This window comes from Myxocyprinus asiaticus, chromosome 43 (assembly GCF_019703515.2).
Source record: "Myxocyprinus asiaticus isolate MX2 ecotype Aquarium Trade chromosome 43, UBuf_Myxa_2, whole genome shotgun sequence".
Lineage (NCBI taxonomy): Eukaryota > Metazoa > Chordata > Actinopteri > Cypriniformes > Catostomidae > Myxocyprinus > Myxocyprinus asiaticus.
The window spans coordinates 29,449,202-29,468,410 of NC_059386.1; the positions used below are offsets into that span (position 1 = coordinate 29,449,202).

The following is a 19,209-nucleotide window of genomic DNA, read 5'->3' on the forward strand; positions in this document are numbered from 1 at the left end:
GTGCTGGTCAAAACGGACCAATCACAGCCGTTTGTGATTGCTGGATGATGGATTCTTTAAAAAGAGATTTATTGGGCGACGTTTCCATATACTCCGTAAAATATTTAAATTATTTTACTTTTTATAGTACAAACGTCTGGAGTAGGACAAAAGACGGCGTGAGACTCTGAACAGGGGCTCGGCGTTTGAGCCGCCATACGCCCCTAGATGAAGTTTACTTATACTGCGTTCCGAATGGAATAAATGAAGGCCTCATCAATGATTCAATTTGAAGGGCACTTTGAAGGGAGAACAGTCATGGAAGCTAAGCAGTAGGGTTGTTCCAAACAGAATTTACAATAAAAAAAACCTTTCAGCCCTCCGAAAATCTCACATACTCATTAGAGGTCTTCGAAGGGAATAGGGTATAGGGACAATCACTTCTGAATAAGACGCATCAAGAGGCTGAGAAGGATCGAAACTGCCTCCAAACGACTACATGACGCACGGTTGGTTCTGATTGGTTGATTTTGCGGAGGGTGAATCATGGCGGAATCCGAGAATGGCAGCGCTGCAAAAAGACTCAAAACACACGAGACCGGCGATACTGAACAAAAACACACCGACAATGAGCAGCACAGCGACGGCGATGAGATCTCATCCGATAGTCCGGTATCGGGCTTCGAAATCACCCGCATTTTGCGCGAGTCTGCGCGGGAAAAAAATATCTTTGTTCATGGAAAGGTTCGTTTGCATTAGAGAGATCAGACATTATAATACATCTTTCTGGGTTTGGGGGTATTACTGCTATCTTAGAATACAGATTTGGCACTTAGTATTTTATTAAGAATTAGTGTTTGGAAAAGTTCGATAAAGGACAATACTTAGCCTTAGCACCTCTTTCTGATTGTACATAATGGGGAACTTCTCACATGTGCTCTTTTTTTAGGTGAAGGACCAGGATGCAGTTGTGATCCTGGAGAAAAGTCCTATTAGACAGGACACACTGCCTGAGTTATTAAAGAGCAGTACATTGAAGTTGGAGATGAGGAATGATGTGTACAGCACATATAAGCTACAGGCACCAGCTCACCTTAATGGTAGGATCATTACTGACCCCATTTCACCAGCTTTTGTCTGTTCTGTTAATAGATAGTTCACCCAAAAATGAAAATTCTCTCATCTTTTACTCACACTCATGCCATCCCAGATGTTTTTGACTTTCTTTCTTCTGCTGAACACAAACAAAGATTTTTAGAAGAATTTCTCAGCTCTGTAGGTCCATACAATGCAAGTGAATGGTGGCCAAAACTTTGAAGATCCAAAAAGCACATAAAGACAGCATAAAAGTAATCAATAAGACTCCAATGGTCTTCTGAAGTGATCCAATCAGTTTTGGGTTAGAACAGACCAAAATATAACTCCTTATTCACTGTACATCTTACCATTGCAGTCTCTAGGTACGATCATGATTTCAAGCTTGATTACACTTCCTAGTGCACCACAAGTGCGCAGAGTGCTATATGGCGTTCGGAAGTGTAATCAAGCTTGAAATCATGATTGCCGCAGAGACTGCTTATGTCAAGATTTATAGTGAAAAGAAAATAGTTATATTTTGGTCTGTTTTCACCCAAAACCGATTGGATCGCTTCAGAAGACATGGATTAAACCACTGGTGTCCTATGGATTACTTTTATGCTGACTTCATGTGCTTTTTGGAGCTTCGAAGTTTTGGTCCCATTCACTTGCATTGTATGGACCTACAGAGCTGAGATATTCTTCTAAAAATCTTTGTTTCTGTTCTGCAGAAGAAAGAAAGTCATACACATCTGGGATGGCATGAGGGTGAGTAAATGATGAGATAATTTGAATTTTTGGCTGAACTGTTCCTTTAATTATTGTATCTGTTTGGGCAGTGGTTTCCAACCTGGGGTCCGGAGGGTGTTTTATATGATTATTGTCAACTATATATATGTTTATATTCGATCATGAGCAATTATTTATGTTCAAACTTATTTCAATATGTTTATGCACGGTATTTAGGGGCCAAGCACCGAAGGTGCTGTGGCACCTACTGTATCCGTTAGTATTATTATTTGGGGGCCAAGCACCGAAGGTGTTTAGACCAGTGTTAGAGTTTATGCTATATTGTACTGGAGGTCTTTGTATTTATTTACTGAACAGCTGCAGGGCTTATCACAGATCATTTCTGTTTACAGGTATACTTCTTGTTCTTCTTTGTCTTAGTGTTGTTCTTCTGATATATAAGGGAGTGATATCTTTTGAAAGGATTGAGAAGTTTAGAGACAGCATCACATGTATTTCAAAAGAACATGGTCTATTTAGCATGGTTATCATGCTACATGCTATGATAGCTTAGCATGCTAACCAGCTAGCATGCTAACTGTGGGGTTTTCTGGCTTAAAAGGTTATTTGATCTCAATGCTATCTGTAGGGCAGCATTAGCTTAGCATGCTAATCGGTTAGCATGCTAATCAGTTAGCATGCTTGCCACTGCATTTGTAAGGCAGTTTGATCACAACATTATCTGTAGACAACATTAGCTTAGCATGCTAATCAGCTTGCATGCTAATCAGTTAGGATTCTAACCAGCACATTTGTTAGGCTATTTGATCACAATGTTATCCATAGGCAACATTAGCTTAGCATGCTAACCAGCTAGCATGCTTTTCCATGTCAGCCATATAGTCTCTATGCTTTATTTAATTTTATAAAAAAAAAAAAAGAAGTGATAAATCATTACATAAAGTGGTATGCATCATCGACATCATGTCCTGAGGGTAACTGAGAAGTTTGAAGGCACTGTGTTAAAGCACTGGTTTATAGTTCAAAAGGTTGTGTGTTTGAATCCCCACCTCTAAGTCATTCTGTGGTGATTTTTGGTTGCTTGGCTTGTTCCACAATTAAATTCTGAATTTGATCTCCATTTAAAAGTTCCATGAATACAAAGTCCTCTTGGTGGCTGTTAGTCCAGCGGCTGAGTGGAGCAGTGGTTAGAGCCATGAAATGTCAAATGGGAAGTTTCCAGTACCATCCTGCGCTGAGGCAAGATGCAACTTGGTGTTATTTTGGTCTGCGTATCATGTATATTCAGTGTTCTTTAGGTTGTGATTCTTGGCCCCGTAATGGCTGCTTGCAGCTATATTTACCATTGCATTTATTTGTGATGTTTGCACTTTGTATTTCACACTGTCTTTTTTTTTTAATTACACTGTGAAATAAACTATAGTACGTGGCTGTTTTCCATTAGGGATCAGTAATGGACAATACATGTAAACTATATATATATATATATATATATATATATATATATATATATATATATATATATATATATATATATTTTTTTTTTTTTAATTTTTTTTTATATTTTATTTCTTTTTTTGATAACAGAAATCAAGACAACAGTGGTGTGCCCTGCAACAGAGAAGCATATTAAGAAATATTTGCGTCAGGAGATTTTTCTGGTCGAAGAATCGGGGGAGGATTATCGTCAACTCACACTGCCGTACATCAGCGGCCAGAGCTTCAGTGTGCAGGTGAGAATCTACTGACTAGTGCACTTGAATTTAAGTAGCCTAATATTTCTGTCCTAACTTATATAGAAATTAGAGGTATTGCACTGTACATTTTGTGCTATATTATCAAAGCCGTTCCGCATTTAATTTGCAGTGGGTGCACAATATCTTGGACAAGAAAGCTGAAGCCGACCGGATTATTTTCGAAGATCCAGACCCCAATACTGGTTTTGTCTTGTTACCGGATTTCAAGTGGGACCAAAAGCAGGTTAAAAAAATTGAGGATCACTGTTATATTTGAGGGTGAATAAAAAGGCAAGTCAAAAATATTGAACATTTCCTCACCTATCTAGCCAGAAGACTTATACTTGATTGCGATTGTCCACCGGAGGGACATTAAAAGTTTGAGGGATCTTACATCAGAGCACCTGCCATTACTGAAAAACATCCGCAGCAAAGGAGAGGTGAGCTGTACTGAGTTACAGATTATTTTTCAAGATGCATCTATAAATTAAATTTGTTCCGAATGTTAAAGGAACTTTTAGTCTTCACATTAAAATATTGGTGCAATTACTCTGTTGTCCAGCAGATGTCACTGTTGATCTATGTATTTCAACAGAAAAGGATGGTTTATTTTCTCCTCGTCCACTGTTTACCATACTTGTTTTTGAAAAGCTTGTGTGCAAAAATAAAGTACAGCAGTTGGTGCTTTAGACATGTTTTGGCGCTCATTCAGGATGTACAGGTTCAATTCTGGCCAACAAAAGCCCTAAAAATACAACAGTAAAAATTCTAATGCTAGGAAAAATGACAACATGATGTCGTCTGTATCCACAGTACACCATTAAGCAGCAATATGGCATCCCTCCCAGCAAACTGCGCATATATCTGCACTATCAGCCGTCATACTATCATCTCCATGTTCATTTCACCTCACTGGACTACGAGGCTCCTGGCTGTGGGGTGGAAAGGGCCCACCTGCTTTCAGACGTCATTCAAAACTTACAGGCAGATGCCAGGTACTATCATAACCGCAGCCTGACTTTCCCTCTGCGAGCCGATGACGGTTTGCTCATCAGATTCAAAGAGGCTGGAAAGCTCTAGAAACCAGTGACCTCTGAGGGCCTGACCTGTTTTTGAATTTTTTGTGGTAACATTGTTTTTTTACTAGTTTTGAAAAACCCTTTGGTTAAAGGCCACTGCTAGCCATTTTAAACAAGAAAAACCTATTTACATCATCCGCTCAGTGAAATAAGATTTTCTTAATGTCTTTAACCTTGTTTTTTTATTATTCAAAAATACTTAAGAAATGTGTATAGTGTACTGTTTATTTTTTATTTTTATTGAAATTTTGAAATCATCTTTTGGAACCAAACCTAATGAAATGAAGTAAGAGTCTGATACGAAACAATTAAGATTTACTGCATGAACAATTTCTAACAGGAGTGCTGTTGGATATTGTGTAAAGTTTATCAGAATATGTGTTGTATTAGAATACAGAACAGCTAAACTCCTGAAAGATAGATTTTTTTTTAAGATTGCCTACAAAGGTATTTTATCCTGTTGTGATTGCAAACCTCATAATCCTATTGGGAGCAATGTGTTAGTAAAGATCTAGTTGTTGCTTTGTTCTCTATTTGTTGTTTTAGGTAACTGTAATCGTATGAGAAAATCCCCATTAAAAGCCTTTGAAATTATACCCAATTCCAGTTTATGATTAGGGTTGTTTTTCATTTTTAAAGGTAAATTTGATGTAAAATGATATAAATTATTGGATTATATGGTCATTTGCATTTTATTTTAAAATACTGCTTTTTTAAACCGCAGAGTTGTATGACGACTGTCCATTTTGTGCTGTAGTTGATCATTTGGACAGATCCTAAACTCAAAGCCCAAATTCATAATTTAATTTTTTGTTGGAATGTGCACCTGCCAGTGGTGGAAATTCATTTTGAAGCACAACTGGTTCCAGTGGGGCCTCAAGGCTTCATTCTTTGAGTTTTAAGGGGTACTTTGAAGAGATTTGGCTGTGACTGATGGAACAGCAGGCCTGAGTGAAATTACACCCCAATTGCTTTTTGTTATCTTCAAACAAAACAAAGGAAACCAACTGATTTTATATTATTAACTAAGACAGCCAGAAACATGAACACTAAAATATTAGAAACATAACAGTATTGCCATTGCTTTCTAAAAAGTCTGCTATTGCATTCGGGCATTTAGCATTTTTGTAAGGAACATAATTCTTTGTCTCAGTGTAAATCCAGGGCTAGGGAGGTAAAAAAAAAAAAAAAAAAAGTCCAAAACTTCTCAGCAGGAAAAAAATGCTCAAAGATTGACTGTTCAAAGTCTGTTTATGTGGTTTAACATAAGCTTTAAAAGAAGATTTAACTGCTATATGTTGTATAATGGAAGTGAATCACAAAACACAAGATGTTTGTTTCTGTGGAATGATTTCTGTAGGTGATCACCTCAGGTAATTCATAATCCACTTTGGTCCCACTTTATATTAGGTGTCTTTAACTACTATGTACTAATATTAAAATACATGCAATACAATGTACTTATTGTGTAACTCTATTTGTGAACCACTTTTATTTGTTCTGTTTTGTGCTTTTTGAAGCTTGACAGCCATCGGACACTTATCTGCTTTCATTGGAAAAAGATTTTTCACTTTCAGTTTTTTCACTACCTCAATGATTTATGTGGCTGTTTCAGTCTGTGTCTCTTGTAGTTTCATTTTTCTTTTCATCTTATATGTTCATTCATTCCAACTAATTAACAGATCTTGTTAATTTCTGTGATCTGTCCTGCAGCATTCAATATTTAGACAGAACATTCCTGAGAACAATGTTAAACCCCTTAAGAGCTTTTAAATGACCTTACTGGGGTTTTCAGAACAATTACATAATAGCACTTAATAAGTGTTCCTTTCAGACAAAACCTTTTCTCTTCATATCCTGATATCACTCTGTTCTGATCTCAGAATTAATAGAGCAAATTGAATTATTACTAGACAATTAATTTGGTAATTTTGTAAATAGTTCAGCCAAAATGAAAATTATTGTTCTTTACATTCCAAACCTGTGACTTTCTTCAATGGAACACAAAAGGAAATGTTTTGAAGAATGTTCATGCTGCTCTTTTCCATACAATGAAAGCATACAGTGACGGGGGCTGTCCTAGGACAGAAAAGTATCATAAAGAACTATAAAACTAGTCCGTACATCTTGTGTTCCGTATTCCAAGTCTTCTGAAGCCAAGTGTGAAAATGTTACCCTTCATCACAGCTCTCAGATCTTATTTGCACTTTTGCATATCTAAACTTGCCGTGTTGCGATCGGTTGCATATATATATACACACACACACACACACACACACACACACACACTCACTCACTCACTCACTCACTGGCCACTTTATTGGGTACACCCATACATCATCTTATTCATGCGATTTTCTAATCGGCCAAACTTGTGGCAGCAGTGTAATGTATAAAAGCATGCAGATATGGGTCAGGAGCTTTAGTTAATGTTCACATCAACCATCAGAATGGGGAAAAATGTGATCTCAGTGATTTCGACCGTGGCATGATTGTTGGTGCAAGATGGGTTGGTTTGAGTATTTCTGTAACTGCTGATCTCCTGGGATTTTCATGCATAAGAGTCTTTAGAATTTACTCAGAATGGTGCCAAAAACAAAAAAACATCCAGTGAGTGGCAGTTCTGTGGACAGAAACACCTTGTTGATGAGAGAGGTCAACAGAGAATGGCCAGACTGGTTTAAAGGGCTACAGTAACTCAGATAACCACTCTGTACAATTGTAGTGAGCAGAATAGCATCTCAGAATGCACATCATGTCAAACCTTGAGGCGGATGGGCTACAACAGCAGAAGACCACATTGGGTTCCACTTCTGTCAGCCAAGAATAGAAAACTGAGGCAGAAGTGGGCCTACCATTTGTGTACCTCAGCAGAAATCCAGATTTGTCAGACCAGGCGATGTTTTTCCAATCGTCTGCTGTCCAGTTTTGGTGAGCCTGTGCCCACTGCAGCCTCAGTTTCCTGTTCTAAGCTGACAGTAGTGGTACCTGGAGGGGTCTTCTGCTGCTGTAGCCCATTCGCCTCAATGTTCGACGTGTTGTACATTCAGAAATGCTTTTCTGCATAGCACTGTTGTAATGCATGTTTATTTGGGTTACTGTCACCTTCCTGTCAGCATGGACCAGTCTGACCATTCTCCTCTAACCTCTGTCATTAACAAGCCGTTTTTGCCCACAGAACTGCCGCTCGTTGGAAGTTTTTTTGTTTTTCGCACCATTCTCAGCAAACTCTAGAGATTGTTGTGCAGAAATATTCAAACCAGCTGGTCTGGCACCAACAGTCATGCCACAGTCTAAATCACTGAGATCAAATTTTTTCCCCATACTGATGGTTAATGTGAACATTAACTGAAGCTCCTGACCCATATCTGCATGTACAGATGTACCTAATAAAGTGGCTGGTGAGTGTGTGTGTGTATATATATCTTAGTGCTGTAAGTCGATTAAAATGTTTAATTGTGATTGATCGCATAATTTTTTGTAGTTAATCGCAATTAATCAGGTTTTGAAAGTGCTAAAATTTGACTCTAAATATATTTCTTTTCCTGTCAAAATGCATTTATTTTTTTCTTTCTTTCCTAATATGTAAGAATATAATGCTTTATTAACATTTTCTAAACAAAGCCTTCCACAGTATAAAGATAGAAATGCACTAAAATAGCACCAATTAAAGTAACATTAAGCATTTCCCAAAGTCTCCACAATATTAATCTGCCGGTAGACTGTGGTTATCCGCTTTGTTACAGCAATCGTGAAGCCATGTTCATGATTCGCATCAGGGAGACAAACCAGAATCAAGCGTCACTTTGAACTCCGAATGAAAAGCACTTGTAGACGAAAACGTCTCATTCTGCCCTTTTGTGATGGTTAAGACTTAACCTGATTCTGTGGTAATTAAAATGCATCTTACCTAGGCTGAAAAATACTTGATTTCTGTCACAAGTCTGGGATTGTTTTGTCCATCAAATAGTGTTAAGAGGTCCTTTTTCCATCATTTTATCACTGACAGGGAAGTGCTGTTGTCTGCGTGTCAGTTTAATGACTCCGGGAGGACACATCTCAAAGGTTTCGCCCATCCAACAAGTGTTTAAGCTGGTTTATGCTTTATTAACGGTTAATGTGTTAATCGCGATTAAAAAAATTAACACGCTAAACTTTAATTAATCGCATGCGTTAATGCATTAATTCTAACAGCTCTAATATATATATATATATATATATATATATATATATATATATATATATATATATATGCAGTATATATAGTATATACAATACTGTGCAAAAGTACTTGTGAAAAATGTTGCATAGTGAGGATGTCTTCAAAAATAATGACATAAATAGTTTTCATTTATCACTTAATGTCATACAAAGTCCAGTAAACATAAAAAAACCTAAATCAATATTCGGTGTGACCACCTTTGCCTTTAAAACAGCACCAATTCTCCTAGGTACACCTGGACACAGTATTTCTTGGTTGTTGGCAGATAGGATGTTCCAAGCTTCTTGGAGAATTTGCCACAGTTCTTCTATCTATTTCGGCTGTCTCAATTGCTTCTGTCTCTTTATGTAATCCCAGACTGACACGATGTTCAGTAGGGGGCTTTGTGGGGGTCATGACATCTGTTGCAGGGCTCCCTGTTCTTCTATTCTAGTCTTTTCTGTTTGCAAAAGTAATGTTTGGGAGTCTTATTTTTCCTATTATCATGCTAAAGCTGAAGATATACACTACCGTTCAAAAGTTTAGGGTCACTTACTCATTCTTTCTTTATTATTTTTTTTTTCTCCACATTTTAGAATAATAGTAAAATCATCACAACTATGGAATAATAGAAATGGAAATATGGGAATTATGTTGTGACTAAAAAAATCCTAAATAAATCAAAACTGTTATATTTTAGCATCTTCAAAGTGGCCACACTTTGCCTAGAATTTGCAGACATGTACTCGACATTTTCTCAACCAACTTCTTGAGATATCACCCTGGGATGCTTTTTAAACAGTATTGAAGGAGTTCCCATCTATATTCTGGGCACATAGTGACTGCTTTTCTTAATTATTCGGTCCAAGTCATACATTTTTTTTTATAAAATTTTAGTTTTGTAATTAAATTAATATGTTGGCACAATTATATTTTTGTCTACAAAACTAATTTCAAACTTTTAAGCATATGCCTTCAGATCAAAGGATTTTTAAGATCATGAGAAACATTTCAGGCAAGTGAACCCAAACTTTTGAATTGTAGTGTAAATAATCATCTTAAGACAAAAAATGTTTCAAGTTATTAATAACTGTGGATAGAGTTTTAATTGTTGGTGACTTCAACATTCACATAGATAATGAAAATGACACATTGAGATTAGCATTTATTGATGTTCTCAACCCTCTTGGAGTCAGAGAAAATGTGACAGGACCAACTCATTGCCATAATTATACGCTAGATTTCTTCTGTCATATGGAGTTGATGTTGATACTATAGAAATTCTTCCGCAGAGCGACGACATCTCAGATCATTACATCGTCTCTTGTATGCTGCGATCAGCTAATATTACTCAATCTACACAACTCTATCGTTCTGGTAGAACAGTTCTTTCAACCACTAAAGATAGCTTCACTAATAATCTTCCAGATTTATCTTATATACTCAGTAAGCCAAAAAGTCTAGAAGAACTTGAAGTAATAACAGAAAATATAAATACAGTCTTCTCTAGCACTCTTGATAGTGTTGACCCCCTTCGATTAAAGAAAAAAGCCCCGCACCATGGTACAATGATCACACTTATGCTCTCAAGAGAGCAGCTTGGAAAATGGAAAAATACAAAATTAGAGGAATTTCGTTGTGCATAGAAGGACAGGCAGAAACTCGTAGAACATAACCACAAAAATCCTAGTTGTTTATTCAGTACTGTGACTAAATTGTTTAGGAATAAAGCCTTGACTGAACCAGATATTCTGTCACAGCACAGTGATAATGACTTTACTTTTGAATTTCTTTACTTTTAAAATTGAAATCATCATAAATAAAATTTAAATTATGCAATCGCCTGTCACAGTACCTCAGAAAACAGTGTCTCATAATTTTCCTCACAAGCAGCTTCAATCCTTCGCTGTCATATTTCATGAAGAGCTAACAAAACTTATAGAAACATCAAAAGCCACAAAGTGTGTGTTAGATCCAAAACCAACTAAGCTCTTAAAAGAGATTCCCTAACGCTCTTCGGGATGCAGACATACTCACTCAATTTAAATCTATACTAAAGACTCATCTATTTAGCCAGGCATACACCTAATTTATCCATCAACTCACAATTAGGTTTCTTTAGTTAGGTTCATACAAAATCTTTGTTTAAACACTGGCCCTTAACACTTACTTAGTTTACAAATTTTAAACCATGACTTGCACGGCACAGAAATAACTAATATTGCCATTATTTTCATGCTGTTAGCCAGAGGGGAATTGGCCCCCACAGTGAGCCTGGTTTCTCCCAAGGTTATTTTTCTCCATTAACCAACATCTTATGGAGTTTTGTGTTCCTTGCCACAGTCGCCTTCGGCTTGCTCACTGAGGCTCTAAATACAATTGTTATTTAATTATTTATTTTTATACATAATTTACGATCATATTTAATCAAACTACACATTGATGACTCTAAGACTATAGATATTACAGTTTCATTTTCTGTTAAAGCATGATTTTCTGTAAAGCTGCTTTAAAACGATGTGTGTTGTGAAAAGCGCTATACAAATAAAAATGACTTGACGACTTGACGTGGTAGAATGGGAAATTCGCAGCATGAATGTGCAGCTGACAAATCTGCAGAAACTGCATGATGCAGTCATGTCAATATGGACTAGAATCTCAAAGGAATGTTTCCAACATCTTGTGGAATCCATGCCATGAAGAGTTGAGGCTGTTTTGAGGTTTTTCTTACTGCAAGTGTTACAGAGGAAGCTGATGTGGCCACATGATATGTGTGGTATTTGTGTAGAGCACTTTAGCAGCATCTCTTTTATTTTATGAGGAATATTTTATAGTGCTTTTCACTTGTTGAGTGCAAAAGAATTTTCAAGTTGTTACTCTTGCTTTTTAGTTTAGGATTAAATCACCTATCTGTTAGATTGGGATTAAATCACTTCCCAGCCTGGATTACTTGAGACACACAAAAAAGGTTAAAGTTGTCAGTTTTTCCTCTCTTTTGTTCATCTTAACAGTAAATTGGCAAATAACAACACAAACATTTCAGAGGTGGAAATAAAGACATTTTCAGAAAATTTTGGCTCCCAGTTGAACTTTGCCTTTCCCTGTAAATGTATTATCTGGACTTGAAACATGCACCTTATTTACAGTGCTGTGAAAAAAGTATTTGCCCCCATCCTGATTTCATATGTTTTTGTGTATACGGGTCCCGTTACATCTAGGGTAACTCAAATACAGAATTCCACAAAAAGAACATAATACTTACGGTCAAGCATGGTTGTGGTAGTGTGATGGTGTGGGGATGCTTTGCTGCTTCAGGGCCAGGGCGACTTGCAATAATTTAGGGAAACATGAATTCTGCTCTCTACCAGAAAATCCTAAAGTAGAACGTCCGGTCAATCAGAGTTGAAGCTCAAGCGCAACTGGATTATGCAGCAAGACAATGATCCAAAGCATAGGAGTAAGTCCATAGTTCCATTTATGTTATTCCATAGTTTTGATGACTACTATTATTCTAAAATGTGAAGAAAAAAATTATAATAAAGAATGTGTTTCAAAACTTTTGAAAAAAGTGTGTGTGTGTGTGTGTGTGTGTGTATGTGTGTGTATATATATATATACACACACAGTGCATCCGGAAAGTATTCACAGCGCTTCACTTTTTCCACATTTTGTTATGTTACAGCCTTATTCCAAAATGGATTAAATTCATTATTTTCCTCAAAATTCTACAAACAATACCCCATAATGACAATGTGAAAGAAGTTTGAAATCTTTGCAAATTTATTAAAAATAAAAAAAGAAAAAACAAAATCACATGTACGTAAGTATTCACAGCCTTTGCCATGACACTCAAAATTGAGCTCAGGTGCATCCTGTTTCCACTGATCATCCTTGAGATGTTTCTACAACTAGATTGGAGTCCACCTCCAATCTAGTTGATAAATTCAGTTGATAAATTCAGTTGATTGGACATGATTTGGAAAGGCACACACCTGTCTATATAAGATCCCACAGTTAACAGTGCATGTCAGAGCACAAACCAAGCCATGAAGTCCAAGGAATTGTCTGTAGACCTCCGAGACAGGATTGTATCGAGGCACAGATCTGGGGAAGGGTACAGAAAAATTTCTGCAGCATTGAAGGTCCCAATGAGCACTCCACCAATCAGGCCTGTATGGTAGATTGGCCAGACGGAAGCCACTCCTCAGTAAAAGGCACATGACAGCCCGCCTGGAGTTTGCCAAAAGGCACCTGAAGGACTCCCAAACCATGAGACACAAAGTTCTCTGGTCTGATGAAACAAAGATTGAACTCTTTGGCCTGAATGGCAAGCGTCATGTCTGGAGGAAACCAGGCACCGCTCATCACTTAGCCAATACCATCCCTACAGTGAAGCATGGTGGTGGCAGCATCATGCTGTGGGGATGTTTTTCAGCGGCAGGAACTGGGAGACTAGTCAGGATCGAGGGAAAGATGAATGCAGCAATGTACAGAGACATCCTTGATGAAAACCTGCTCCAGAGAACTCTGGACCTCAGACTGGGGCGAAGGTTCATCTTCCAACAGGACAACAACCCTAAGCACACAGCCAAGATAACAAAGGAGTGGCTCTGGGACAACTCTGTGAATGTCCTTGAGTGGCCCAGTCAGAGCCCAGACTTGAACCCGATTGAACATCTCTGGAGAGATCTGAAAATGGCTGTGCACCGACGCTCCCCATCCAACCTGATGGAGCTTGAGAGGTCCTGCAAAGAAGAATGGGAGAAACTGCCCAAAAATAGGTGTGCCAAGCTTGTAGCATCATACCCAAAAAGACTTGAGGCTGTAATTGGTGCCAAAGGTGCTTCAACAAAGTATTGAGCAAAGGCTGTGAATACTTATGTACATGTGATTTATTTATTTTTGTATTTATTTATTTTTTATAAATTTGCAAAGATTTCAAACAAACTTCTTTCATGTTGTCATTATGGGGTATTGTTTGTAGAATTGAGGAAAATAATGAATTTAATCCATTTTGGAATAAGGCTGTAACATAACAAAATGTGGAAAAAGTGAAGCGCTGTGAATACTTTCCGGATGCACTGTGTGTGTGTGTGTATGTGTATTAATGTGTGAAAAATGTAAAAATGTGGAAAGCAAATTTGTCACTGAATTTTCATTTATGTCTTCATTTGCCCGAATCTGTAAAGAATCGGGGACCTTTGTAGGCATATTGGGAATATATTTTTGAGACATTTAATGCTGTATGTAAACCCATGCATTAACTAATGAAAGAGAAATGATTTGTGTTCCAATAAAGCTATTACATGTAAAAATGTAGTAAATTTTTTGTCTTGTTATTGCTATATATTTTTTTTTTTATATGTATCAATATATAGCCATACATGGTTCACGCATATATTACAGAATATTGAAAAATATAAGTACGAGATTCCCATAAATGAAATTATTATTAATATATCACACAATATTTTCCAATATATTCACATATATTTTTGTTTCGTAAGGGAGGAACTTAAATGGACAGTTCATGCTCAAAAACCCTCCAATGTGGCTGAACTAAAGCAGTTCTGCAAAGAAAAGTGGGTTAAAATTCCACCACAGCGTTGTGAAAGACTGATCTCCAGTTATCCAAAGTGTTTGGTTACAGTTGTTGCTGCTAAAGGTGGCACAACCAACTATTAAGTTTAAGGGGGCAGTTCGTTTTTCACATGGGTGATATAGGTGTTGGATTACTTTTTTTTTTCAATAACAAAAATATATTTGAAAACTGTATTTTGTGTTACTCAGGTTGCCTTTGTTTTACATCTTGTTTAAAGATCTAAAACAATTTAGTATGAAAAATACACAAAAATAGAAGAAATCTGGAAGGTGACAAATACTTTTTCACAGCACTGTAAATGCAAATCATAGATGTGGGTAGTTCGTGTGAGGAAAGGAGGGAGGGGGATCAGCCCAACAAGGGAAGTGTGATTGAACTATTTCTTTTTGTTGTTCTTTGCAAAGCTTTTACATTCCAGCGAGGTGCTCTACAGGTTTCCAGATGGGGTTCCCTTTCCCCAATTGCAGCTGAAGCTATTTGGAAGGCTAGAACGTTTTATTCCTGAATTTGCCCCTTGTTGTCAATGCAAACCAATCTAAAGCAATACGTTTAGGGGGTCCGTAATTTGCATTGGCTGTCTGACTGCACATAACTGATTTGAGGTTAGTTTTGGAACTGTTTTTTCAAAGCAGTCTTTTGCTTTCTTGAGTGTAAACTGTGGCATGTGCCTGGGATTAGGACATTTTATTGAGGATTTTGGCAACACCCCGCTGGTTGCCTGCTCGAAGGAGCCAACGTCATGGCCTGAACATTAATCAACTCTGAAGTTTGCTGGACGTTTTCAGTTAGCAGGTATGGGAAGTAGACTTTTTTCAACATTTGTAGGTGTTACAGAAAGCAATTAGTTATTTATTTGTGTGGTTTGCTGTGTTTGAGGGGATTATGAGCTGTAAATAAAATGTATTATCATTCATTGCCTCCAGGGGTTTGGATTTGTAAGCAGCATATTCATTTTAATGTGATATATATATATATATATATATATATATATATATATATATATATATATATATATATATATACAGAAGAGAGTTTTGCAACTTGCAAGAAAAAAAAAAGTTTGTCAAATATGTGATAATGAACCAAATTAATTATAAATTAAAGTTATATTATAATTATATATTATTAGCTGGAGAGAAAACATTTTTAAATGTGTTTTTACCCTTCAAAAAAATGATGCTATAAACTTTTATTATATATATATATATAAAATATTATTTTATATTTTCAGTGTTTCAGTAGTATTATTTATTTAGAACATTTCAAATATACTAAATAATAATGCAAATAATATTTAATTATAATATTGTAAATTAACTCTCACCTGAGTTTTGCAACTTGCAAGATATTAAGAAAGTATAAAAGCAATTTATGTCAATTATGTGATAATGAAAATTATGTTATAATTATAATTGTTATAAATTATTAGGGAGAGAGAAACATTTTTAAATGTGTTTTTGGCCTTCAAAATAGAGTACATTTGATAAACCTTTCTGTTTATATTTACTATATTCTATTTTTTATTTTGTTTTTTATTTTCAGTAGTATTATATATTTAGCATATTTCATATACTATATTTGCATATACTAAATAATAATGTTAATAATATTTAATTCATTTAATAATATTGTAATATTTAAATAATCATTTGAAAAAAGTTATTGTGTCCTGCAACAGATTTTTAACCTATTTCTATTCTTTTCTGCAAGCTGAAAGATGTTCCAGTTCATTCGGAAAAAGATTCACAATCGACTTGTGGAGCGTAAAATTAGGGGAAGCCGTCTAGTCACCAAGGATGGGCACTGCAACATTAAATTTGGGACCAATAAATATCACAGCCATTTTGCTTTTATCATAGACTTCTGGACTACATTTGTTGAAATCCACTGGTGTTTTGTAATTGTCTTTTTTGTTGCTGCCTTCACTGGAAGCTGGTTCATTTTCGGGTTACTCTGGTATTCACTTGCAAAAAATAATGGAGACTTAGACAGACTCCAGAATACATCAGAGTCCCAACAGATGAAGTGTATAGAAAACATTAACAGTCTCACTACAGCCTTCTTGTACTCTTTAGAGACCCAAACAACTATTGGCTATGGCGGTCGGGCTCTAACAGGTCACTGCCCAAGCACGGTTGCCCTGTTGATCATCCAGTCCCTCATGGGTGCCATAATAAACTGCTTTATGTGTGGACTTATTCTGGCAAAGATCTCGCTCCCAAAAAGGAGAGCAAAAACAGTCACCTTCAGCGAAACAGCAATCATCTCTTTGTGGAAAGGAAATCTATGCCTTCAGATCCGAGTGGCCAATTTGCGAAAAACACTTCTAATTGGAAGCCAGATTTATGGAAAGCTCCTTCGCACAACCATCACTCCAGAAGGGCAGACAGTCATCCTGGACCAGGTGAACATTGACTTTTTGGTTGACGCTGGTAAGGACAACCTCTTCTTTGTTTGTCCAATTACTCTGTACCATGTAATCGATAAGTCCAGCCCATTTTCAGAGATGGCCGCAGACACTCTTCAACAGCAGGACTTTGAATTGGTTGTCTTTTTGGATGGTATGGCCGAATCCACCAGCTTGTCCTGCCAAGTTCGGACCTCCTTTCTTCCCAGGGAAATCCAGTGGGGTTACAACTTCCTGCCCGTCATATCTCGCACCAAGGGAGGAAAATACCGCGTCGATCTGTCTAACTTCTCCAAAACAGAGCCAGTAGTCACACCACACTGTGCGTGCTGTTTCCAAAATGAACATAATAAGGAACTCATTCTCCACCGACATGGACATGAAGGCGTTGATAATCTGGGATTTGATGTTATAGATCTTCAAGATTCTTTTGATGTAAATGAGTAGGGTGACTGAGGGACTGTTTAAACTTGACACATTCTTGTGTTGCACTATTTTTTAAATGTCTTCTTTAAACATGCTAGATGGAGCATTTAATTTTCTCAGTGTCTCTTGCCATGAGCGCCACATTTTTAAGATGCTGTGTCAAGTTAAAAACAGCATTTTGCATTTTGCATTTTGTTCCATTTTGTTGTGCTACGCATAGTTTTAAAAAAATGCTAGAACCTATCCTGTGTGAACAGCCAATAAGGCATAAACGATTGCTGCTGTAGTAAAACGTTCAAACGCACATAGGTAGCCTACACAATAAGCATCCTGCGATCTCGTGTCATTGTTCTTTGAAAGTTAGAAACCACATTAGGGGAGAGAGGAAAAGAGGAACTCCATATAGATAGATGATCTGCCCTCAACGAGTCATTGGTTCTGTTATAAAACCTAGTGAGCTGCCAATGAAGGCTGTATTTTAAGGCATCATAGGCACTTCTGAGGTTGTACCTTCTTTTGGTCAGATTTAAAAGCAGCTTCCATGTACTGTATCTTTTGCAGAGAAGGCAATCCTATAATGAATTACGAGTGAGCTCAGGGAAGAATTCATCCAAGATGGTGGACAATTCGAGACAAATTATGTGATTTTTAAACAACACATATAATTCATTTAATACCAATCACCAACTATCATAAAAAATTGTTCAATACATTTAAAATGGACCATTTTACCCAATATTTGTGTGTGTATTCTATATTTTATACTTATTTAAGTATTGTGTTGTTAGTTTAGCAACATGCTAACGGTAAACTATGGAAACTATTTTTTATTTTAGTCTCTCTTGTGCTTTTCGTGAAGAGCACTATTTGTATGACATACTGCCTACGTAGAGTATTCAAATGGGTCACTCATGTGGTTCAGTTTCAGCTAGGAGGCTGGCTTAAGGTCCAGGTATACTTCGTTTTTCGTTCCGTATTGGATCACGCCTGGGTGACCTCATTACCTTGTAAAGTATACTATTTTGACCACGAGCGAATACAAATGTGTTCAATAACTCTTTTAGTACAATCAACGGCAGGCGCGTGTGCACAGACAAGGACTGTCAAGAAAATCCGGGCCACACACGGACAGTCCACGCAGACTGTGTTAATGACAAAAATTTCAGCACACCTACTGTGCCTAGAGTGATCAGCAACACGACAACCAAAGTATACTTCGGCTTTTAGAAGGCAGATGCCTGTGTGGGCAGTAGACAACAAGCCAGCTCACTAGGTTTAGAACAGACCCATTGTCTGCTTGTCTACCAGTTTTCAGATCAGAAAAGCCTGACTTGCCTTTCCAAACAGTGCCGTGCTCAGCTTAAAGGTGAACAAACAACTCTGTCTTTTTAGTTAAACAGAACTGTCTCAGACCTGAGAACTGACTATGATTGTGCTGCAAGACTAAACTGAAGAAAAACCAGAGGCTGCTGTTGTTTCCCACACATTTGAGATGTCTGGTATCATCAGAGGCTCAGTATATTTACATTTGATGTAATCTGTGTTACATTGTACTATGTTTTCCATTCTGTTTCATAAAGATCTAACTCTTAACAGAATCATTGGAGAGCAGTTTTGGAAAGCTCATTAGAATAAGTTCGTTCAGTGCTCTTTGATTGCATACATTGACAAGAGAAGCCTGCTGAGTGTTCACTGAAGGATTAAAGCGCAAGCCAAATTATATTAGAATAAGGCATAACAGCAGCATGTGGAACACAGTTTTTTCCAACATATGTTACTAAATTATTAATATGAGGATATTATTAATTTATTAATGCATTAAAATAATTTGGAACCAGAGAGAGAGACCTTAGATAATGTCACAAGCAGTTTTATGCACTGTTTTTTTGCCTTCAAGAGTAGATAAAATGTGGCAATGAATGTGATTTTCGCTAACTGCATTGTAAATATTT

General features: G+C 36.9%; 2 protein-coding genes across 2 annotated transcripts; both read left to right on the forward strand.

Moving 5' to 3' along the window:
* The first annotated feature begins 110 nt into the window (after positions 1-110).
* On the forward strand, positions 111-5,217 carry dcps (decapping enzyme, scavenger). The gene is made up of 6 exons (XM_051685124.1): positions 111-723; positions 929-1,079; positions 3,394-3,539; positions 3,673-3,786; positions 3,872-3,982; positions 4,356-5,217. The coding sequence occupies exons 1-6, from the start codon at positions 526-528 to the stop codon at positions 4,620-4,622; spliced, it is 987 nt and encodes a 328-aa protein (XP_051541084.1). The 5' UTR covers positions 111-525; the 3' UTR covers positions 4,623-5,217.
* Positions 5,218-16,141: 10,924 nt separating this feature from the next.
* Positions 16,142-17,278, forward strand: kcnj1b (potassium inwardly rectifying channel subfamily J member 1b). The gene has a single exon (XM_051685119.1). The coding sequence runs from the start codon at positions 16,142-16,144 to the stop codon at positions 17,276-17,278; it is 1,137 nt and encodes a 378-aa protein (XP_051541079.1).
* Positions 17,279-19,209: the final 1,931 nt, after the last annotated feature.

What these genes read in the sequence shown, in the direction of transcription:
- kcnj1b (XM_051685119.1), top strand. Translation starts at nt 16,142, where the DNA reads ATGTTCCAGTTCATTCGGAAAAAGATTCACAATCGACTTGTGGAGCGT.
- dcps (XM_051685124.1), top strand. Translation starts at nt 526, where the DNA reads ATGGCGGAATCCGAGAATGGCAGCGCTGCAAAAAGACTCAAAACACAC. An exon ending in GCCAGAGCTTCAGTGTGCAG is followed by an intron (nt 3,540 to 3,672) that starts GTGAGAATCTAC and finishes TTTAATTTGCAG; the next exon opens with TGGGTGCACAATATCTTGGA. An exon ending in TCAAGTGGGACCAAAAGCAG is followed by an intron (nt 3,787 to 3,871) that starts GTTAAAAAAATT and finishes TCACCTATCTAG; the next exon opens with CCAGAAGACTTATACTTGAT.